Source organism: Lepidochelys kempii, chromosome 1, assembly GCF_965140285.1.
Source record: "Lepidochelys kempii isolate rLepKem1 chromosome 1, rLepKem1.hap1, whole genome shotgun sequence".
Taxonomy (NCBI): domain Eukaryota; kingdom Metazoa; phylum Chordata; order Testudines; family Cheloniidae; genus Lepidochelys; species Lepidochelys kempii.
This window is the reverse complement of record NC_136380.1, coordinates 207452383-207476917: the sequence shown is the minus strand read 5'-3', so window position 1 is coordinate 207476917 and position 24535 is coordinate 207452383. Positions and strand designations below refer to the sequence as shown.

At 43.7% G+C, this 24535-nt stretch overlaps 1 protein-coding gene across 2 annotated transcripts in view; it reads left to right on the top strand.

Moving 5' to 3' along the window:
• Positions 1-24535, top strand: part of POLQ (DNA polymerase theta) — a 135633-nt gene that overhangs the window by 7302 nt on the left and 103796 nt on the right. Inside the window, exons 1-5 of one of the 2 annotated variants that reach the window (XM_073309867.2) lie at positions 3915-4275; positions 8431-8539; positions 10077-10296; positions 23025-23184; positions 23300-23446. In XM_073309867.2, coding sequence (XP_073165968.2) covers positions 8433-8539; positions 10077-10296; positions 23025-23184; positions 23300-23446 — 634 coding nt within the window. In that variant the 5' untranslated portion in view covers positions 3915-4275; positions 8431-8432. Of the gene's footprint in view, positions 1-3914; positions 4276-8430; positions 8540-10076; positions 10297-23024; positions 23185-23299; positions 23447-24535 lie in introns of those variants that run through there. The other variant, XM_073309856.2, reaches the window with a different exon arrangement.

The window sequence follows — 24535 nt, the reverse complement described above, 5'->3', positions numbered from 1 at the left end:
GGAGGAAGCTGTATTTTCCCAGCACAATTAAAAATTCATTCTTCCTTTGTGTTTGCCTAGCTGATACTTTATACACTGTTGTTAAATACAGAATCCCTCCTGCCCTGCCCCGGGCCTGTGATGTTACTGTAGTATTTGGAGTGATATTTTAAACCAAGAAAAGACACAAAACTAAATGAATATTAGATTGTGTGACCCTCACCCTTGACTTTCCTGACCTGTGTGCATTTCATGCCATAATTTTTCATTGTACCAGTCAGGTAGCTCTTAAAGACAAGAGAGTAAGAAAGCAAAGTTTGAGGCCGATGATTTTATCTTCATGTGTGATGTGCACATGTTGGACCCTGGAGACTACAGTGATTTATGTGCTATAAATACTTTCAGCTGACCAGTGGAGGTGTGGGTGTACTTCAATGTGCTAAGCTGCAGTTTTTGATTAGTTCTAGTGCAATCCCTATGCCTTTCTAGAACAATCCCTATGTCCTCATGGGGGAATATTGCCAAAGGAGGATTATATAGGTGTGGAGAGTCAGATAAGTATATGATTAGATGTGCAGAGCTTGTGTCTACTTACTGCTACCTCATTAAAATTTGTGAAATTGTCTTGCATTATTTGAAAGTACAAAAAATATCAAACTGATAAAATATCATTTTTTGATACTTGATTATTTGGGAAGTTATGCAAACTAATTAATTTTTGCCACCCTCACAAAAAATCACTTTTGGAGTAAAATAATCATGACAAATTTCATCCCAAAGGGTAATTTTGGAGGTAAATTTTATAAAAGCCTGAAGAGACAGAGGCTGAAAATGACTTTAAATATTGCCAACAGCAAGCTAGTGTAATTCTGCAACATTGTACCTTGGATCTTTTAAGTCTAAATTTAGACTAGTTTTTTTCATGGAGTGTTTTATTCTTTGAGATAAATTATTGAGAGACAACTGCAGCTCTGGCTGGATTCCATCTCAAGCTTGAGCTGTTCCTTTTGTTGGTGTCAACCCCCTGCTGCCAGCTCACATTGCTTCTGGAAGTTGTTGAGAGAAACTCAATTCCTGCTGCTGGCAGATATGTCTGTTGCCTAAGGCAGTTCCAAGCAATTTGATTTGAGTTTAATTATTATGTAATCTATGCAGTTGCTTGCATCCCAGTAAACAGGAAAAGGAGAAGTTTCCTTGCAGTATTGTTTAGTATTAATGTGAGGAATAAATCTAGAGAAATTTTAGGAGAGCAGACTAAAGAAAAACCTCCTGTTAAATGTGCCAGCTGGGAGTGGGTTTGTATTGTGTTACCAGTGGTAGGTTTGTAACTTAAAAATTAAGTTTAAAAAGTAGAAGTTCAAAAATATCTGGATTTTAGTATTTTTGATATAAAAAAGAAGTTGAACCTTCTGTGGCTGCCCCGAAGAACTGTAGCAGTTTAGGGGTTGTCTACACTTGCAAATTAATTCAGATTAAGGTAGGGTATGAATTTAAAAAGCAGTAGCCATTCTGGAATAACTGTAGACAAGCCCTCAGAGTAACACGAGCACCTTGCATATTGTAGCTGTCTTCATTTTCAGTAGAGATGCAGTTTAAAGAGATTACAACCCCCTTCCCCTCCCTGCTTGCACTGCTCATCAGGTTGCTGAGTTAAAAAGAATGTTACATGCTGGGACTTGCGCAACCATTGGAGACTACTTCTGTTTTAAAGATGAGGGTAGCCGCCTTGTTTGAGCTATTGTGGCTACTTCGGCGGCTGCAGTATAATCTCAACAGATGCCTCCATGGTACTGCTTGGAGAAAGAAGTGTTGTATGTGTAAATGACTGTCAGGCCTGGCTGATTTGAGCATGGCTCAGATTCCCATATACATGGTTATACTGAGAGCTTGGATGTCATCCCTGAATAACAATAGGAGGTACAGAAGTCCCTGCCCATAAAAAAGACAGTAGTACTCTGTCTTTTGGCATATGAATACCATTGCTATTATAGGCTTTATTTCAGGAAGCAATTCAGGCCATTTGTTATTATGAGCACTCAGTGCCAATTTCCATTCCTTTTGTGAACACCACGGCACACTACTCCTGGGGGAATTCTGCACCACTGCACAATGCAGAATTTTCACAGAAATTAATGTTCTGTGCAGAATTTCCTTTCCCCCCACAGAAGTGGGCTGCAGAGCTGCGGCCGCCACTGGACCTGGCAGAGCCCAGCTCGCAAATAGAAGACCCTGCTGCAGTTTCCAGCATGCCCTGAAGGAAGGAGGTGGTGAGAAGGAAATGCCACACAAGCCCTGGACCCAGCATCAGTCTTTCTCTCCCTCTGGATCCCTGGGCTCGGGGGGGGGGGGGGGGAGGGGAGGGGTAAAGGGGTGTGAGTGTCTGGGCTGTAGGGTGCCCTGTGGCTCAGCTCTGGGAGAGGAGGGGGTGCGAGTGTCTGGGTTGGGGGGCACCTTATGACTGGGCTCTGGGGGATAGGGGTTGCGAATGTCTGGGTGAGGGATGCCCTGCGGCTGGGCTTGGGAGGCTAGGGGGTCCCAGTGTCTGATCTGGGGGGAGGGGATGTGGGTGTCTAGCCCCTCAGCTGGGCTGTGTAGGGGGATGGGGCAGAGAAACAGGAACTGGGTTGTAGGGGTTTCTTTAACTATATTCCCTGGGGGAAAATTTATGTCTGTATTGTTACAGACATAGTTGCTGACAGGTAATTTATTTCAAAATACCAAAATAATTGAAACTGGCATGATTATATAGTGTTGTTTTGACAAATAAAATATGCAGAATTTTGCAGAATTTTTAATTTGTTGGTGCAGAATTCCTCCAAGAGTAACACTGCATGGCAGAAAACATCACATCTGAGACATGCCCTCCTGGGGCCTCTGACTAAGACTGTTCGTAGGGAAGTCTCTTCATGACAGACCTGTGAGGTGCTGCTGTTTCATTTAAAAAATAATAATAATCCTGTGCAGGACTTGCCCTTGGTTAGTAGGAAGCTGTTGCAGTAGCCATCAGGTTAATAAGAATAAATGTGAACCAAGTGTAAATGAATGCAGCGCTGTGTCTGCCTGAATCTGCAGGCAGCTGTAGTACCTTTATTGTTGCACATAGTTTTGCCAAATTATAGCAGTTTGAAAAGTGATTGGACCATTATTTTCCCTGCTTCTATTCAGTGCTTTGTGCTGTGGTCAGCAATGAAAATGACTAGAATCAGGTCTATTCCACTTTGATGTTGCTAGGGAAAGTTGTAAGAAAAATGAGCGGAAAGCATTGGTGCTATTCAATAGGGAAAGAGACTCCAAAAGAGGCTGTGGGAAGGGGTAGAGCAACATAGACACCGCTCACCCTCAGCATGCTCATACAGCAGCCAGGAAGGAGACTTTGGATTGGGAGAGGCAAATGGAGAATACACTTTTTCTTGCCACAACCTAGAGGCACAGACTATGTGGACACTAGCTAGCCAGAGGCTAATGCAAAAGATGGAACTACCAGTTATGCTCTAGAGACATCACTCTGGTAGAAATGTCATCACCCTCTCCTTTCTCAGGGCATGTCTACACTACGAAATTAGGTTGATTTTACAGAAGTCAATCTTTAGAAAGCAATTTTATAGTGTCGATTGTGTATGTCCCTGCTAAGTGCAGTAGGTCGGCGGAGCGCGTTCTCAATACCATGGCTAGCATTGACTCATGGAGTGGTGCACTGTGGGTAGCTATCCCACAGTCCTCACTGTCCATTGGAATTCTGGGTTAAGCTCCCAATGCCCGATGGGGCAAAAACATTGTTGTGGGTGGTTTTGGGTAAATGTTGTCAGTCTCCCCTTCCTCCCTCCCTCCCTTCTTGAAAGCAATGGCAAACAATTGTTTCATGCTTTTTTTCCTTGGTTATCTGTTCAGATGCCATAGCATGGCAAGCATGGAGCCTGCTCAGCTGAGCACTGCTTTTGTGAGCATTGTAAACACCTCGCACGTTATCCTGAAGTATGTGCAGAGCCTGGCTAGGAGCCGCCAGCATGAGGATGAATGTGAGGAGGACATGGACACAGACATTCCTGAAAGCACGGGATGTGGCAATTGGGATATCCTGGCAGCATTGGGGCAGGTTGATGCAGTGGAACGCTGATTCCGGGCCTGGAAAACAAGCACAGACTGGTGGGACTGCATAGTGTTGCCCGTATGGGATGATTCCCAGTGGCTGCAAAACTTTCGCATGCGTAAGGCTACTTTCGTGGAACTTTGTGAGTTGCTTTTCCCCACCCTGAAGCGCAGGAATACCAAGATGAGACCTGCCCTGACAGTTGAGAAGTGAGTAGCGATAGCCCTGTGGTAGCTTGCAATGCCCGACTGCTACCGGTCATTCGGGAATCATTTCGGAGTGGGCAAATCTACTGTGGGGGCTGCTGTGATCCAAGTAGCCAAAGCAATCAGTAAGCTTCTGCTAACAAGGGTTGTGACTCTGGGAAATATGCAGGTCATAGTGGGTGGCTTTGCTGCAGTGGGGTTCCCTAACTATGGTGGGGCGATAGACTGAACGCATATCCCCATCTCAGCACTGGACCACCTTGCCAAAGAGTACATAAACCGCAAGGGGTACTTCTCAGTGGTGTTGCAAGCACTGGTGGATCACAAGGGCTGTTTCACTGACATCAACATGGCATGGTCAGGAAAGGTGCATGACGCTCACGTCTTTCGGAACTCCAGGCTGTTAGAAAAGCTACAAGAAGGGACTTTCTTCTCAGACCAGAAAATTACCATTGGGGATGTTGAAATGCCAGTAGTTATCCTTAGGGATCCAGCCTACTCCTTGCTCCCATGGCTCATGAAGCAGTACGTAGGAAGCCAGGACAGTAGTAAGGAGCAGTTCAACTATAGGCTGAGCAAGTGCAGAATGGTGGTAGAATGTGCCTTTGGATGTTTAAAAGGGTGCTGGTGCTGTTTGAGTAGGTTAGACCTTAGCGCAACCAACATTCCCATTGTTATTGCTGCTTGCTGTGTGCTCCGTAATATCTGTGAGTGTAAGGGGGAGACGTTTATGGTGGGGTGGGAGGTTGAGGCAAATCACCTGGTAGCCAAATTTGAACAGCCAGGCACCAGGGCAATTAGAAGAGCACAGCTAGGCATGCAGCGCATCAGAGAGGCTTTGAAGACTAGTTTCATGACTGTCCAGGCTATGGTGTGACAGTTGTGTGTGTTTCTCATTGATGCAAAACTGTGCCCTTTGTTGAATGTACTTCCCTGTAAGCCAATCCTCCTCTCCCCTTCGACCACAGCTGGCAAAGGAAATAAAGTCCCTATTGTTTTGAATCCATTAATTCTTTATTTAAAAAAAATTGAGATCACTGACAATGCTGACTAGTAAAAGGTAGCCTGGGTGGGATGGAGGAGGAGGGAAGGACAAGACTGCATTGCTTATTGTAGCTACACTACAAATCAAAACTGTTTGAATGACAGCCTTCTGTTGCTTAGGCCATCCTCTGGAGTGGAGTGGCTGGGTACCCGGAGCCTCCCCCCACCTTCTTGGGGATCTGGGTGAGGAGGATATGGAACTTTGCATGGAGGGCGGGCGGTAATACAATGGATGCAGTTGGGGTCTGTGCTCTAGTAGCCTTTCTTGCAGCTCCACCAGACACCTCATCATGTCCGTTTGCTCCCCATTAGCCTCAGCATGTCCTCCTGCGTGTTCTGATCACCCTCACTGTATGCTTTCCTGGTCTATGCCATCGCATGCCTCCATGCATTCAGCTGCCCCTTATCAGTGTGGGAGGACTAAATGAGCTCTGAAAACATGTCATTGGGAGTGTTTTTTTTTGCCTTCTAATCTCCGATAACCTCAAGGACAGAGTTGATATGGGGAGCATAGAAACTTTTGAACCTGCAGGGGGGATAAAAAGGGAAAGTAAAATTTAAGATGATACATTTCTGAGACCAAAAGGGAGACTTTGACAGTGAATCAAGCAATTCACAGCAGACAGCACATGTGTTTTTGGTACAAGGTCGTATTTTGCCTTTTATATTGAGCGCCTGCCGATATGGTGACACATCACACACGGCTGGGCAACAGAATTCGATTTCCAGGCAGCCATGGTAAGCCAAAGGGTACACTTGGTTTTTTCTGTGTTCATAACATATGGGAATGGTTTCAAACTGCAGCACCCTTCTTTCCCATAGCAAGGAATGCCTGTTGGGTTTGCCATTTAAAAGGAGGGGCTGTGGTTTTGGGATGTATGTGCAGCAGCAATTCCGCCCCCCCTCCCTCATGTGTGGCTATTCTCTGGGCTGATCCCTTTTAGCCAAGCGCAAACAGCCCAGCATGAACGGGGTCTAATGTGCCAGGGATCACCAAACAGGGGGGATTACTGTTCCCTTACAAAAAAATCCCCTATTTCAACCTGGTGACCATGAATGATATCACTCTCCTGAGACTGACACAGAAAGGTAAAGACCAAATGTTGCATGGATGCGACCAAAACCCAGAACCGTTCGCTGCCATGCTTTGTGCTGCAATGATTCCAGACTACTTGCTACTGGATTGGTGTGGTAAATTGTCCTACTGTGGAGGACAAAATATGGCAGCCCCGCTGCCCCCTGAAACCTTCTGCAAAGGCTTTCAGGAGAGCTTATTGGAGATGTCCCTGGAGGATTCCCGCTCCATCCCCAGGCATGTTAACAGACTTTTCCAGTAGCTGTACTGGCCGTGAATACATCCTAATTCTTCAGTGCAAATCAAACATTAAACACAATTGCTTTTAACCCCTGTAGTGTAGTTACAAATGTGCACTCACTAGAGGTGCCTTCTCTGCCTTCAGGGTCCAGGAACAATACACCTTGGGAGGGTATTGGCTCCAGGGTGATGAAAAGGTCCTGGCTGCCAGGGAGAATGAATTCTCTGCTTGCCTGCTGCACATTCTCCTCTTCCTCATCCACAAAATCCTCCTCCGTGATGCTTGAGGACTTCCCCCTTGCAGATGTCCATGGACAGTGGTGGGGTAGTGGAGTCCCACCCTTCGAATGGCATGCAGCTGATCATAGAAGCGGCATGTTTGGGGCTCTGACCAAGGGCGACCATTTGCCTCCTCTGCCTTTTGGTAGGCTTGCCTGAGCTCCTTAACTTTCATGCAGCACTGCTGTGTGTCCCTGGTGTAGTCGCTGTCCACCATGCCCTGTGCAATTTTGGCATATATATCAGCATTTTTTCTGCTGGTTCAGAGTTCTGCCTGCACAGATTCTTCTCCCCATATAGCAATCAGAACAAGGTTCTCCCGTTCGCTCTATGCTGGAGCTCGTTTGCGATTCTGGGACTGCATGGTCACCTGTGCTGCTGAGCTCGCCACGCTGACCAAACAGGAAATGAAATTCAAAAGTTCTCGGGGCTTTTCCTGTGTACCTGGCTAGTGCATTGGAGTTGAAAATACTGTCCAGAGTGGTCACATTGGAGCACTCTGGGATAGCTCCCAGAGGCCAATACCATCGAATTGCACAGTGCTGCGTCTCTAGTACCCCAAATTCAACCCAGGGAGGTCGATTTTTAGCACTACTCCCCTTACCGGGGAGGAGTACAGCAGTTGATTTTAAGAGCCCTTTAGGTCGGCGGAATGGGGTTGGTTGTATAGATGCATTGCTTATAAAATCGACCTAACACGGCTAAATTCGACCTAATCTCATAGTGTAGACCAGACCTCAGTAGCTGGCAGAGCTAAGTTGTCTTTTTGCTTTTATGTTGCTTGGGGGACGGAGGGGCATCTTTTCTCTCGGTCTTCAGCTATGTGTACACTAGGAGCGCTTTACCGGTGCTTTTACCAGTATAATTTATTCTGCTTTGAGCAAAACAAACTATACCAGTAAAAACACTTACCAGTATAACTGTCTATGCTAGGGATTTTTCCAGCATTGCTATGTTGGTAAAAAAAATCACCTCCACAACCTATGTCACTCTGCTGGCAAACTTGAATATAAACCTAGCCTAAGTGAGGTGGGAATGTTCATTTCATCTAGACTTTCTCAAGTTTGGTGAGGTCTGGAAATTTAGAAAGATGTTGTAATTAATTTGGATTGAGGTAGGGTATGAATTTAAAGAAGAGTAGCCATTCTGAAATAACTGTACACAAGCCCTCAGGGAAACCTTAATTTGGTGAGATGTTGAGTTTAGAAAGATGATGTAATTTGGAAAGATGGGCACTCTGCTAGCTAGACTCCACCAAACACACTGTCAAATTTAATTTTCTTTTTTTTTTAAACAAAAAAATGTTTGGAGGTAAAATGTCATGAAACTGATCTGCTGCTTCATGCACTAATATCGGAAGAGAAACAGTGACAGGAAGCTGCAGAAATGTCACTGGCATGCACAGGAGTTTTGTAAATTTCAACCATTCATATGGAATATGGTGCTGATGGAGTGATGGAGGTTTGTTCTTGCTTTTGAGCTTTGGTGAGTGTAATATCTGCAGTGCTTCTTTTCACCAGGGATGGTGGTTGTGGATGAGTTGCACATGCTGGGAGATTCTCACCGAGGATATCTGCTGGAACTCCTGCTGACCAAAGTTCGATTTGTTACAGAGAAAGTTGCTAAAAGGTGGGTAGACTGGGGGTGTCTGTCTTTTAATACTGAACCCTGAGCAGCTTCAGCATCCAGTGAAGTGAGCTGTAGCTCACGAAAGCTTATGCTCAAATTTATTAGTCTCTAATGTGCCACAAGTACTCCTTTTCATTTTGGAGATATGGATTGGCTCCAGGAATTTGGTGAGAACTCTGATCTAGGATCCCTCGGTTATTAAGGTCTCACCACATCAGGAGGCTATCACTATAGTCAAAAACCTTTTTCCTCATGTTTTTAAATGTGTGTTGATGTAAAATTCTTTTTTTTTTTTTTGGGAAAAGAAATTCGGATAAAGCTTTAAGTTCAAATATAAAGTAAGCTAACTTTCACAACCTAATAGATCTCACTGTCAACAATGTTTTGATATGTGTGAAAGTAGTATATGATCAGGCATCCTGCGTTGGGCTTTGGTAGACAAGGGGATATCTTGGAGCAGAGGTTTGCACCTAGGGTTGTAGGATTGGAATGAACGCTAAAATGAGGAAATTTTATTACTCCTTTTTTCTTATGTTTGTTTGTTTTTTGATTAATTATAAACATTATATGCAAAAGAAAAGCCTTAGCTGACTACAGCTATTCTCTGCTGAGTTATTTTACCTACTTACAGGCATATTGCCATTTGACATGGAAAAGATGAAAAAGCAATGATCACAAGTGTCTTCTATACTAAATCATAAAACATCTACACGCCATAATACGACAGTGAACCCTTCATTACTCTAAGTGTTAAGCCATCCTGAGCTGGAGTGTAAGGCTTTGAATAGTTGTTGCTTTTGTGAATGTTCTAAGAAAGTAAATTGTGTGTAATGGAGATTTAATTTTTTCAATGTAATTCAGACCAGACATGATCTATTTAGTTCCAGGACTCAATTTGTGTTGAGATGCTCCACAATAATTACATCTTTGTATGTGTGTTGGACATTAACAGCATGCCCAGCAAGGCATGTAGAATGTGCAGGAGCATACATAGTGGTGGATTAAGAAATACATAATTTTTAAAAAATTGTACACTATGGTGGCAGACAAGCTTTTAAAAAAATCAATCCTGTATTCTGTGGTTAGAGTTATGGATGGGCCATGCATTTGGTGAGTGATTTAGCCCTAGTTTTTACACAGATTTAGACTTTTCTTTTTCCCTCTCCTGCTGCTAATAGCTCACCTTACCTGATCGCTCTTGTTACGGTGTGTATGGTAACACCCATTGTTTCATGTTCTCTGTGTATATAAAATCTCCCCCCTGTATTTTCTACTGCATGCATCCGATGAAGTGAGCTGTAGCTCATGAGAGCTTCTGCTCAAATAAATTTGTTAGTCTCTAAGGTGCCACAAGTACTCCTTTTCTATTTGTAGTTATGTATGCTGAGAGGAGAGTAATCAATTTTTCTGCTCCAAGGTATTCAATGTATTGCTTTGAGCATCGGAATCCCGGATTGGATGGATAGGATTTGGTATTCTGCACCAGAACACTGGCCTAGGGTTCTATTAACTTTCATTTTCTTTTAACCAATTATAGACAGACAAAGGAGAACAGTCCTGTTTTTGATAGCATACAGATAGTAGGCATGAGTGCCACCCTCCCTAACCTGGGTCTTCTGGCCTCCTGGCTGAATGCTGAGCTGTACCATACTGATTTTCGCCCTGTTCCCCTCATGGAGTGGGTGAAAATTGGCCGTAATATTTATGACTCTTCAATGAAGCTGGTGCGGGAATTCCAACCCATGCTGCAAGTGAAGGTAACTACTGCTTCTTGCGAACTAGCTGCTCCAGGATGACATTGTTTCTACTGTCTAATTAAAATGTATCAGTAGATGTGTAATGTTTTCAAGTAGCTGACATTCCTACCCTGTTTCTAACATAGTGTGTGCACTCAAAATAAGGGCTTTTCCTGTGATTTGATTTTTATTGGTAAACCATCTTAAACTCCTTCCCAAGATGGGGTTTTCCCCAGCCAGGCCTATCTGTCCCTAGTTCCCTTTGCCTCAGAGAGATACTCCATCCCCTCTTATGAACTAGATTGGAGCTAATTGGACACATCTGAGATAAAAGTTCATAGATTCTAATGAAAGAAAGGACCATAATGATCATCTAGTCTGACCTCCTGTATAATACTGGACATGGAACTTCCCCAAAATGATTTAGCTAGAGCATATCTTTAAAAATAAAATAAAATAAAAATGCAATCTTTATTAAAATGTTTGCCAGTGATGGAGAATTAACTGAATATCTTGGCAAAAATACCTTTGCATCTCTGCAGGTTTTGAGCATCTGAACTCAGAGTAATACAACAGAAGAGCCTTGCATTCTAATGCTGAGTCCCAGAAACTGTTATCTGGTTAAAAATGTACATGAAAATTTCCTAGCTAGGTTAATTCAAACTGCTTAATCCTTAGCAAGGAGCCTTTTCTTTTTAATCCCTTTTAAAAACTACTGACAAAACCACCCAAAGCCCAGAACTTGGTGGTGATGGGGGCTTCAACTATTCAGACATGTACTGGGAAAGTAATATAACAGGGCACAGATTGTCCAACAAGTTTTCGGAATGCATTGGAGACAAGCTTATTACAGAAGGTGGAGGAAGCAACTAGGGGAGAAGCAATTCCAAAGTTGATTCTGACAAATAGGGAGGATGATTGGTTGATGATTTGAAGGTTGAAGGCAGCTTGGGTAAAAGTGATCATGAAATGATAGGGTTCATGATTTGAAGGAACAGTAGAAGAGAAAACAGCAGAATAAAGAGAATGGACTTCAAGAAGGCAGAGTTTAGCAAACTCAGAATTGGTACGTAAGATCCCTTGGGAAGCAGTCTAAAGGAAAAAAATGTTCAGGCAAGGTAGCAGTTTTTTAAAGTCACATTAGTAAGGGCACAAAAGCAAACTATCCCAATACATAGGAAAGATGGGAAGTGTGGTAAGAGATTACCCTGACTTAACCAGGAGATCTTCAATGACCTGAAACTCAAAAAAGAGTTACGCAAAAAGTGGATACTAGGTCAAATGATGAAGGATGAGTATAAAAAACAACACAAGCATGTACAGACAATTAGGTCAAAGCGCACAATGAAATTAAAGTAGTTAGGGACATAAAGGTACTGAGACACCATTTTACAAATATATGAGAAGCAAGAGGGAGGTCAAGAACAGGGTAGGCCCATTTACTTCAGTGAGGAGGGAAAGACAATAACAGAAAACGCAGCAATGGCTGAATTGTTCAAATGCCTCCCCGCCTCCTGGCTAAAAGGGTTCAGTGATTGGATGATTAACACAGTGAACCTCAGTGTAAATAGAGTAGGGTCTGAGGCTAAAAGAGTGAAAGAACAAGTTAAGAATTATCTAGACAAGTTAGGGTATGTGTACATTGCAGTGTAAGCCTGGGCTCAGGCTTAGACTGGAGCCCAAACCCCTTACCATCTACACACATGTCTCTCAGACTTGGGCTCAGACCTAGAGTCCTAGCACCCTGGAGGGTTCAAGCCCAGGTCAAGCAGTGACCTAGGGTTGAGCCCTATTCCTTTGCAATGTAGACGCAGCCCTGATTGACTCATCTCCTGGGAGTCCACCAACAGTATCCCACAATCCCATGGGCCAACTTCCTTTGTTCTCTCTATCCAGACAATCTCCAATCAGGGGGGGTGAGGTGGATGAGGCTTTCTTCCGGCAGCTCACGGAAGCTACTAGATCGCATGCCCTGATTCTCATGGGTGACTTTAATTTTCCTGATATCTGCTGGGAGAGCAATACAGCGGTGCATAGACAATCCAGGAAGTTTTTGGAAAGCGTAGGGGACAATTTCCTGGCGCAAGTGCTAGAGGAGCCAACTAGGGGGGGCGCTTTTCTTGACCTGCTGCTCACAAACCGGGTAGAATTAGTGGGGGAAGCAAAAGTGGATGGGAATCTGGGAGGCAGTGACCATGAGTTGGTTGAGTTCAGGATCCTGACGCAGGGAAGAAAGGTAAGCAGCAGGATACGGACCATGGACTTCAGGAAAACAGACTTCGACTCCCTCAGGGAACGGATGGCCAGGATCCCCTGGGGGACTAACTTGAAGGGGAAAGGAGTCCAGGAGAGCTGGCTGTATTTCAAGGAATCCCTGTTGAGGTTACAGGGACAAACCATCCCGATGAGTCGAAAGAATAGTAAATATGGCAGGCGACCAGCTTGGCTTAATGGTGAAATCCTAGCGGATCTTAAACATAAAAAAGAAGCTTACAAGAAGTGGAAGGTTGGACATATGACCAGGGAAGAGTATAAAAATATTGCTCGGGCATGTAGGAATGTTATCAGGAGGGCCAAATCGCACCTGGAGCTGCAGCTAGCCAGAGATGTCAAGAGTAACAAGAAGGGTTTCTTCAGGTATGTTGGCAACAAGAAGAAAGCCAAGGAATGTGTGGGCCCCTTACTGAATGAGGGAGGCAACCTAGTGACAGAGGATGTGGAAAAAGCTAATGTACTCAATGCTTTTTTTGCCTCTGTTTTCACTAACAAGGTCAGCTCCCAGACTGCTGCGCTGGGCATCACAAAATGCGGAAGAGATGGCCAGCCCTCTGTGGAGATAGAGGCGGTTAGGGACTATTTAGAAAAGCTGGACGTGCACAAGTCCATGGGGCCGGACGAGTTGCATCCGAGAGTGCTGAAGGAATTGGCGGCTGTGATTGCAGAGCCACTGGCCATTATCTTTGAAAACTCGTGGCGAACGGGGGAAGTCCCGGATGACTGGAAAAAGGCTAATGTAGTGCCAATCTTTAAAAAAGGGAAGAAGGAAGATCCTGGGAACTACAGGCCAGTCAGCCTCACCTCAATCCCTGGAAAAATCATGGAGCAGGTCCTCAAAGAATCAATCCTGAAGCACTTGCATGAGAGGAAAGTGATCAGGAACAGCCAGCATGGATTCACCAAGGGAAGGTCATGCCTGACTAATCTAATCGCCTTTTACGATGAGATTACTGGTTCTGTGGATGAAGGGAAAGCAGTGGATGTATTGTTTCTTGACTTTAGCAAAGCTTTTGACACGGTCTCCCACAGTATTCTTGTCAGCAAGTTAAGGAAGTATGGGCTGGATGAATGCACTATAAGGTGGGTAGAAAGCTGGCTAGATTGTCGGGCTCAACGGGTAGTGATCAATGGCTCCATGTCTAGTTGGCAGCCGGTATCAAGTGGAGTGCCCCAAGGGTCGGTCCTGGGGCCGGTTTTATTCAATATCTTCATAAATGATCTGGAGGATGGTGTGGATTGCACTCTCAGCAAATTTGCGGATGATACTAAACTGGGAGGAGTGGTAGATACGCTGGAGGGGAGGGATAGGATACAGAAGGACCTAGACCAATTGGAAGATTGGGCCAAAAGGAATCTGATGAGGTTCAATAAGGATAAGTGCCGGGTCCTGCACTTAGGACGGAAGAACCCAATGCACAGCTACAGACTAGGGACCGAATGGCTAGGCAGCAGTTCTGCGGAAAAGGACCTAGGGGTGACAGTGGACGAGAAGCTGGATATGAGTCAGCAGTGTGCCCTTGTTGCCAAGAAGGCCAATGGCATTTTGGGATGTATAAGTAGGGGCATAGCGAGCAGATCGAGGGATGTGATCGTTCCCCTCTATTCGACATTGGTGAGGCCTCATCTGGAGTACTGTGTCCAGTTTTGGGCCCCACACTTCAAGAAGGATGTGGATAAATTGGAGAGAGTCCAGCGAAGGGCAACAAAAATGATTAGGGGACTGGAACACATGAGTTATGAGGAGAGGCTGAGGGAGCTGGGATTGTTTAGTCTGCAGAAGAGAAGAATGAGGGGGGATTTGATAGCTGCTTTCAACTACCTGAAAGGGGGTTCCAAAGAGGATGGCTCTAGACTGTTCTCAATGGTAACAGATGACAGAACGAGGAGTAATGGTCTCAAGTTGCAGTGGGGGAGGTTTAGGTTGGATATTAGGAAAAACTTTTTCACTAAGAGGGTGGTGAAACACTGGAATGCGTTACCTAGGGAGGTGGTAGAATCTCCTTCCTTAGAGGTTTTTAAGGTCAGGCTTGACAAAGCCCTGGCTGGGATGATTTAACTGGGAATTGGTCCTGCTTTGAGCAGGGGGTTGGACTAGATGACCTTCTGGGGTCCCTTCCAACCCTGATATTCTATGATTCTATGATTCAATCGACTCAATTGAAAATGGAAGCCATCCTTCCTTGGCATACAGCAGCAACTCAGTAAGTCCGCATTAATTCTTCCATTGTCTTCTGATCACTGAGCTGCAAACACATCTTCGGAGAGCCTTCTGTGTTTGCAATGGAGATCAAGCAGAACAAGCCTTTTATAAAGCACACTGCTTCATGGTAATGGGATTATAGCCAGTTTTCAGTGAATCTCTGATGTGAGGCCAGTAAAACTATTCACTTAAGTAAAAGTACCAGCAGTGATCACACGTACCAGCAGACAGCTAAAAAGCTGGCAGCTTTGCAAATTTTCCAGACTGGTGACCAGTGCAGGGAGTGAATTAAGTGTCTCAGGAGCAAGTGCTGGAAGACCAGGGATCAGAACCATACCTTGTGCAACTCGTAAGGCTCATGCCTGTTTTTATGAGGAGTTAGACTGGTGCTTGGCACTGTGCCTAGCATAGAGTCAACCGTGATGCATGATGACCTGGTCAGCCTGGATGGCGCCCTGCTGTCCCCTAAATCCAGCATGGGGACTGATGGGAGCCAGGAGCAGGCTCTGAGTGAGGACCATGAAGTGACTCTGTTTCTGAAACCAGTCAGAACAGGCTTTGGAACAGGATCAGCAGTCAATTCTGGGTCTACAGTAAACCCAGAGGAGACAGAAGCTGCCCTTGAGCCAGGTAAGTTTCTGATTCGAATTAAAAGCTTACTACAATAATGGGAGGGACTTCTGCTCTAAGAACCAATGCAAAAATTATGAGAAGACTTAGCTACCAGCATGTATCCACTAATGGCGGATTGTATCCCATCGGTTTGGTGCCCTTCCAACCCCCCAGCATGTGGAGTGCAAAATGCAAACTGTAAAGAACAGGTTTAAAGAGTATTTTAACTGATTGCTAGGGTCATTCATGGTTTTTCTTAAAGTAATAATTGCTTAAGTTTGCCGCTCTATAATCACTCAGCATCTATGGAGCTGTCTGGAAACAGTGAACTTAGAGAGTGTGTGTGTGTGTGTTTGGGAAAATGTGTTCTGTTTCCAAATCTAGTCCATTTCAGTTAGAGGTAGTCCATGCAGTCTGCGCGTGACAAAATTATTCTTCCCATGTATGATTGGGGCATCAAAATTTTTTATCCAGAAATGTGCCGTGGTAAGGGAGGAGGAAGGCTATGGAGTTTTGTGTGTTTGAATGAGCCATGATAGAGTAAGTTATGTGTAAGCTATTACAGCACCCTGTTAATTACCTCATGGATACTGATAGTGTCCACATTGTGGGGAAGGGCATATTTCCCAGGGCCATCTTGGTAGGTGACTAGCCCACTCCACTCACAGATGTGCTCTTCAGTTACTATATGTTTGAATATTTCAGCTGCATACACTGCAAGTTTACACTGGTAGCTTGCCAACAGGGCACTACAAGAACAGTTATGTCCCCCAAAATGTGAAAGGTCTGAAATGATAGAAAAAGCCTTTTGTAGCAAGGGCACTTACCACCCACCTTCCCCACCCAAGTAGTTATCCAATTTTTATAAAACAGAAACAGCTTGTAATTTTAAACGTATCATTATCTGTGCACTTCTGTAATTGCGATTAACGAGGTGGTGTCCAGGGAGATTCTGTGGACTGAAGCATCCCTTTTACAATATATTTTGGTTTAGTTTTGATATGTAACACTTGCTGTCCTTGAAATTCCCCAAGAAATAATTCTGTGCTCCTTCACTTAACTATTTTAGACAATAATCCTCTGTTTCTGGTTCTATTTCTGACCCCTCGACCTTCATTGGCTGCCGGGCCAGCGTTGAGTACTGGATGTACAACATACCTTTGTGGATCATTCCAAGAAGAAGTGTTTCATGAACAAGTTATGATTAAAGTTCTTGAGAGGGCTGACAAGCAGGTCCAGTACCAGAAGCAGAAGGACATAAGACTGGAGAATGGCATGCCAAAGAGGCAGGAGGTGAGGTTGAGGCTCACCGTGCAGCTGGAAGTCAGGGTTTCAGCAAGGGAGCAGGCACGTGCAACTCAGTTGCTGGAACAGGAATGGTGGCTAAGGGAGGACAGAGCTCAACAGAGAGAATTGTTTGAGCAACTCATCTCCATCATGGCTGGAAGAGCACTAGCTCCTCCTGTCTCCCTGGTGCCCCTGCAACGTTCCCTCAGTCCAGGAGTAGCCCGGATAATTCCATGTCTTGGCGGCCCATGCATTCAGGCCCCCATGAGCGGCTGGACAGGGCAACTAAACTCCATGCTTCTTTCCTTGATTCCCCCTCCTGTGGATACCTGCACTCACTCCTGCCCCCCTCAGTGCCAAGTGCATGGAAAAGAGGGAAAGAAGAACGTGGAGCCAGTGGACATGCAGTAGTAGAAGGTTTGAGTTGTGTTTGCACTGTTTACTGCACTTCGTTTTGTTTTGGAAATGTTCCTCTATTTCTTGTTTAGCAATGGGTGACTGTTGTACTGTTTTAATACATGTTTACAAATAAAGCCTATTGTGTCATCAAGAAAGTTTATTGTTATCAATGTAGCCCATCATACAATCATGATTTGAAATAATAAAGCTAAAAATATGATCAGGAACAATTATACATGACTAAGCAAACATTGTTCCTCTATGCAGTTAGGTACAGCAATTCACATTTCAATAACTTCCTTATATGTACCCATATTGTGATTCATTCCTCAATTCATTGTTCGTCATGTCATTCATAAGTATGGCAATCAAGCCCATACCCCTCCTAAGCACTGAGCCCCCCCATCCCCCCAAATTAACCAGCTCCTTTCCCTCCACAAGCACATTATTACAGGTACTATTCCCCCTCTTCCATAGGGCCATGCAAGTTGATAATGTGAGAACACAAAGCATCCCTGACTTCTATTGCCCAGGTGCAGCCAACTCCAGTTGTAGTAGATGCTGGCTGAGTGAACCATTCAGTTGCTCTTTGTTGTTATAGGCCCATTTAGGGGAAAATGGCTCACATTTGGCTTCACAAAGATGGTAAAGAATACAGCAAGCCACAGTAATGCAGACATTGACGAGTTAGCATCCAAATGGGTCTGCTGACACCTCCAGTGTGATTTTAATTCGCCAAAGCACATTTAACAGCCATAGAATCTATACCTGCTGAGAGTGTAATTAAACCTTCTTTTGCCCGGGCCTCTGAAATCAGGGTATTGCTTCAGAAGACAAGGCAAAAGGGGATACATGGGGTCCCCCAGAATAACAGTGGGGATAGCGTTTATGACAATGTTATTTGGTGGGAACAGTGTCCCAGTCTGTCCATGAATGTAGACTTCCAATTGGTGAAGAACCCTGACGTGAACTTCGGGAATGCAGTCCATGTTGACCTTCATAAATTGGCCTCTGTGGTCTATGAGGGCCTGCATAACAATCAAGTAGTACCCTTTGCAGTTTATGTACTCCTTGAGGAGGGCAAACTATGGGCACATGAGTCCCATCAGTGGCCCCTGTGCAGTTAGGAAACCCCATTCTCTCAAAGCCAGCAGGTACTTCAGGAATATCTTCAATGATTGCCACCTTCGGGTAAACCACACACCTTACTGCCTCAGAAACCTCCACCACCACTTTACCCACAGTCGCCTTTCCAACTCCAAACTGGTTGGCAATGGACTTGTAGCAGTCTGGGGTAGGCAGCTTCCAGATTGCTTTAACAACCTGCTTCTGGACTGGCAAGGGTGAGTGTGTCTTTATGCTGGAGGGTTGGGGTAAGCTGCTCACAAAGCTGCAGAAATGTAGCTTTCTTCATGCAAGAGTTCTGGATCCACTGCTGGTCATCCTAGGTCTGCGTTACAATGTGAGCCCACCAGTCTGTGCTTGTGGACCTGCGTCAGAAGTGCCAGTCTACATAGCATCAGCTGATTTACTGCTAAGTAAAATATGCTGATTTTACTTAGCAGCATCAGCCAGTGCAAGTCTGCCTTGTCTCCTTGTCCTCTCACTCCATCATGAAATCTGTCAGATGCCTTTGGTGGGTCAGAAAAAGCTGCCGAAATGCCCATTGGCACATCCCAGAAACTGTTTCCTGACACAGGAATGAAAGCGTAAGCAAGAGAAGTTTTTCAAAAGGCTGCTCCTCTCTGTTGCTGGCTCCGATAGCTGGGAGCACACAGGCCAAAATGACAGGCAGGGGGTGCAGTAAAGTTTTCTCACAGTGCATTATGGTCAAAAGGCTAGAGTGCTCACATTTTGAGAGGGTGCTAGGGACTCTGGGATTGCTTTGATTCGGGTCTACGTGCTGCAGTGTGGACATCAACACCCCAGGTTAAAGCTCAGGTTAGGAAAGTCTTAACAGAGGGTTAAGAATCAGTGTAGACACTCAAGCCCAGGATTTTCTAACCTGGGTCAGGTGACTCAAGTCCCACTAATCGTAGGCTTATCTTGCAGTGTACACATACCCTTAGATGTCTTCAGGTTGGCAGGGCCTGACAAAAGAAGTCCTAGAGCAGTGGTTTTCAACCTGTTGTCTGCAGACCCTTGGATCTGCAGACTATTCAGATTTCCAAAGGGGTCTGCATCTCCATTTGAAATTTTTTTTAGGGGTCCGCAAATGAAAAAAGGTCAAAAACCACTGTCTTAAAATATTTAAGGAACTGGCCGAAGAGATCTCTGAGCCATTAGTGATTAACTTTGAGAACTCGTGGAGGACAGGAAAGATGCCAGAGGACTGGAAAAGAGGTACTTTATTTCCCATCTATGAAAAAAAGGGAATAAGGACACCCCAGGGAATTATAGAGCAGTCAGCTGAACATTGGTACCTGGAAAGATAATGGAGCTATCAATCAATTGTAAGCACCTTAGAAGATAAATAACAGTTAATATAGTTTGTTCTTGACAAATCCATGTCAAACCTACCTAATATACTTCTTTGATAGGCCAATATACTTGTTGATGGGGGGGGGGGGGGGAGGAAGGAGAAGATGTGGTATCTCCTGACTTTAGTAAAGCTTTTGATACTGTTCTGACTGAAAGCGGCCCTGTATTCGCACTCTATACACCACTGTAATAATCTTTGTACAAAATATGCCTTGTGAAGTATCATTTGAAAACGAATAGCTTGCTGGTAAATAATATGGTGAAATGTATGAAGCAACATCATATGTAAAGTTATGAATTTCCCTTGTAAGATGATAGCACGTGTTCAAAATCACACCGCTCTGCCTAGACAAAAGTTCTTAAACAGGTCTATCCTAAACACAGGAATGTATGGTTTCAGAGTAACAGCCGTGTTAGTCTGTATTCGCAAAAAGAAAAGGAGTACTTGTGGCACCTTAGAGACTAACCAATTTATTTGAGCATGAGCTTTCGTGAGCTACAGCTCATCGGATCAAATAAATTGATTAGTCTCTAAGGTGCCACAAGTACTCCTTTTCCTTTTACAGGAATGTATGTTTACCTCAATTTACATATAAGTAGTAAACCGGGTCCTTGAGACAGCATGAGGGAGAAATGGCAGTAGACCACTAATCTGCATTTTAGATACCAGAAAGTGTTTTGTTTTGTTTTTTGTCTTGTAACCATTTCTGACTTTAATACCTTATACATATGCTCACCTAAAATCTCTTTAGTTAAATAAACATGTTTATTTAACTAATAAACTGTCCCTTGTTGTGTTTAAATTGAAATGTTTGGTAACTCCATTTAAAGTAGTAAACAGTTGAATATTGATCCCTTACAGGGCAACAGATCTCTAATATCTGAACTACCCAGGAGAGGGCTGGACACTGCAGAACACATGTTTTTGGGGAAAATTTGGGACTGGGAGTGTGTTGGGGTCACCCTTCAAGTAGTAACCAAGGCTGCTGGAAGCCAGCGTGTGGCTGGTCTGTTGCTGGGGCAGAGTTTCTGGATCAGGGCTGTAGCTATACACAAACACTCAGGGTGTGACCTGCATGCTGGTAGACTGTGAGCAGCCCAGGTTGGGAGCTACAACAGCAAAGCATTGTGAGGTGCCCAAGGTTGCAGGCAAGCGGTGACACAACCCCTCACTGGTCTGGATTGCACCCTGGAATGTGACAGCTGTCTCACATGATCATCTCCTATGCAAATGGGAAGTATATGCTAGATGAACCTACTTTAAGGTGGGTGCACATCTGATTGGAAAACCATACACAGAGTAGTTATCAATGTTGACAGAGAAGTTGGAAGGACACATCAAGTGGGGTTCTGCAGGGATCTGTCCTGGGTCCAGTTCTATTCAGTATCTTCGTAAATGATTTGGATAATGGCATAGAGAATACACTTATAAAGTTTGAGGGTGATTCCAAGATGGGGGAGGTTGCAATCTCTTTGGAGGACAGGATTAGAATTCAAAATCTTGGCAAATTTGAGAACTGGTCTGAAATAAATAGGATGAAATTCTGTAAGGACAAATGTAGAGTACTAAACTTTGTGCAATCAATTATTCCTTCTTTATACAAAATGGGAAATAACTGTCGAGGAAGGAGTATGCAGAAAAGGATCTGGGGGTTATAGTGGATCACAAACTAAATATGAATTGTCAGTGTAATACAGTTGCAAAAAGTGGAACATCATTCGGAGATGTATTAGGAGTGTTGCAAGCAAGACATGAGAAGTAATTCTTCCACTCTACTCAGCACTGATAAGTCCTCAACTGGAGTTCTGTGGCCAGTTCTGGGAAAAATGTGGACAAATTGGAGAAAGTCCAGAGGAGAGCAACAAAAATGGTTAAAGGTCTAGCAAACATGACCTACAAGGAAAGATTGAAAACACTGGGTTTGTTTAGTCAGGAGAAGAGAAGATTGAGGGGGTAGAGGAAGGAACATGATAGTCTTTAAGTATGCAAAAGGTTGTTATAAAGAGGAGGGTGATAAATTGTTTTCCTGATCCACTGAGGACAGGACAAGAAGCAATGGGCTTAAATTGTGGCAAAGGAGATCTAGGTTAGACATTAGGAAAAACTCTTACTGTAAATTAAGCACTGGAACCAATTACATAGATGACCTATCAAGGTCCTGTCCAGTCCTACATTTCTATGATTCTAACAGCTCAGCCTGTTATATAAAATAAGCAAAAATTTGAGAGAGTGGCAAAAATTGGATGTTTAAACAAAAAACTATGATTAGAGATCATAATTTGGCATAACAAGTGGAGGGAGTCCAGAAACCAAAATAAATATTTATAATTGGAATAACTGTAATTGTGTTTTAATTGAATAATTTTGATAGGGTGAGGTTGCTGCTTCTTTTTCTAGAGGTTACTTGGCAATATGCTTAAGCTAAGTGGGCTGGAAAGCCAAATTTGTGGACTCAACAGTTTGAGGGAAGGAGTTTCAACTTTAAGGTGCCCACAGCTCACTGGGTCCCTGGGATCTACCATCATGGTCTTGGGCCTTTGTCATGAACCTGGAAGATGTCCTAACTAAACTGGGCAAGAAAAGGGAGCCAGATGACATCACCACCTCTGCTGGGTTTGGCAGAATTCTGAACAAGACTTGTGCACTTGAAGTTTCTGCTACTGCTTTCTTCGTAGTGTAATATTGTTTTTCCTTCCCTACCTGATTTCTACTTTCTCCTTTATTCCTCCTTTGGCTGCCTGCTTAAAAATAATCTGGTTTAACTATCTAGAACAAATCCATGTCAGAAACATGCTAGTAACCTGTAATCAAACAAGCAAGCTATTGACAAAGGTTTTAGTCTGACTAGTAAGAGTTTGTGTCTGTGCGGCTATTAAAATAATGTGCTTTGCCTAAAATTTCTAAGAAATCAAGTTTTAAGTGCACGCACACACATATATATATACACACACACACACAGAGTTAGAAAGAAGTTATACTTTCCTATTCTTTTCCTTCTCTTGAGTGTTTGTCTTTGCCTTAAAAAGACAGTTGAACTTTAATAACCACTCGCCCTTCATCTTTAATACAACCTAAAGAAACTGTCAGACAAGGGAGTTTTCCGTATAAGAAACTCTATGCAACTAAAGGGAATAAGGGAATTGTTAAAGTTTTTACTTAACTTCTGAAGTTTCAAATGCTTTAACTGTTCTTTTTGTGTGAATAAATGGTTAAAAAGGTTTTAATTGTGATTGTAACAATGGGAGTAAGCTAGGGATAATTTGACACAAATCTTCAGATTCATCTGTTGTTGGGCCCAAGACATGTACACATCAGCCCCATACTAATCCCTAGACTTTCGAAGGTCAAGAAAATTCTGCTCCCTTTCTTACCTTTGTTTCTCCCTCTGAATTGGGATAGGGGATTTGAAGTGGGATAGAGGTGAAAATGGCAGCATTTACAAACTCTGTATGATACAAGAACTTGTTGAAAGAATTGTCTGTCTTAATTCAGGGAGATGAAGACCATGTGGTGAGCCTGTGTTACGAGACCATTCACGGTGGCCATTCAGTCCTACTCTTCTGTCCATCCAAGAACTGGTGTGAAAAGCTGGCAGACATCATAGCCAGGGAGTTCTACAATCTGCAACACTGGTCTCTGCAGCAGGCTGAGAGTAAGAGGGGATGAGAAAGTAGCTTAATAGGAGACTATGAGCTGCACTATGTCTTTATAGCAGAGTAAGCCTGCTGAGAGCTTTAAAAAATATTCTTTCTCTCTCCTGACTAAAGAGTTTACCAAAACCTCAGCACTTTCACCAGTTGCCTTGGACAAGGAAGGAATAGAGGAGGTGATGGACCAGCTAAGGCGCTCATCGTCAGGTCTGGACTCTGTGCTCCAGCGTACTTTACCATGGGGAGTGGCATTTCATCATGCAGGTAGTTCTGAGTTTACTCATTTCTCATGAGCATACTATATGGATACCAAAATCTAGTTGGATTTATATTTAGTAGTCATTTTCTGACGTCTTTAGTCCATTTTGTCGCTTATAGGTAAATCAAATGTTATTGCCACCCACAGCTAAAGCTAAGCCTGAAATGATTTTTTGTGGCCTAAGGCTTAACTCAGTAATTGTGTGGTAAACTTTCTCTCTGTTAATTTCAACATAGAGGACAATGGTAGTTGACAAACCCAGCTTTTGTTAAATGCTGGAAATACTGAGTTACAACCAAGACGTTGTCAAAACTATCAGCTTTGTGAGTGAGTTAAGACAATTTACCCAACCAAACGCTGAGATAGACGAGAAGATGGACAGGAGCTGTTATTCTGGGTCTCTGACAAAGGGCGAACATGGAAAGAAAGTAAATCTCTCACTGTTAGTGGTAGCTGCTATCTGTTTACTCCAGGTCTGTGATTCGTTTATCAGATAGGTCCTTCTGGAAGGGTAGATCGGAAGCAAGGTCCAGTTGTTGGAAGAAGTTTCCTAGTCTGTCCTGATGGTAAAAACCAGTGCAGAGACCAGAATCCAGAGACAATGAGGGTGTGTAGTTAACCTTGAGAAAAATCCTGGTGTGAAACTCTGACAGGTTAAATACTCATTTGATCTCTAAGTTAGACTGGAATAAAATGAAATTTAAGGACAGTGATGTGCTGAATCAACAAAAGAAAGCTCTTCTGTCCCCTTGAGTTCTTTGGATTTCACTAACTGTAGTTAATGGAAAACTACTCTGGCTAATATGGCATTCTTTTCTGGAGACTTCCAATGGCCCCACTGACGCTCAATTTCTCTGAATTTAAAAACAACCCAACCTTGAAGGTATGCCAACAAAAGTTCATTTTTCAAAACAAGATTCCCAGTATGCATCAGGTTCCTTCTTGACGTGACTTTGAGTAATTTTAGATCCTTTGTCAGAATCCCAGGCTAACAGCTCCTCAGTTTATAAGCCTTAAACTTGATAGTTTATCTCTTGTAGGGAAGCTGGTCTTGTTGGCTTTGTCATAACAGCCCTTTGAGAGAAGGCTGCAAA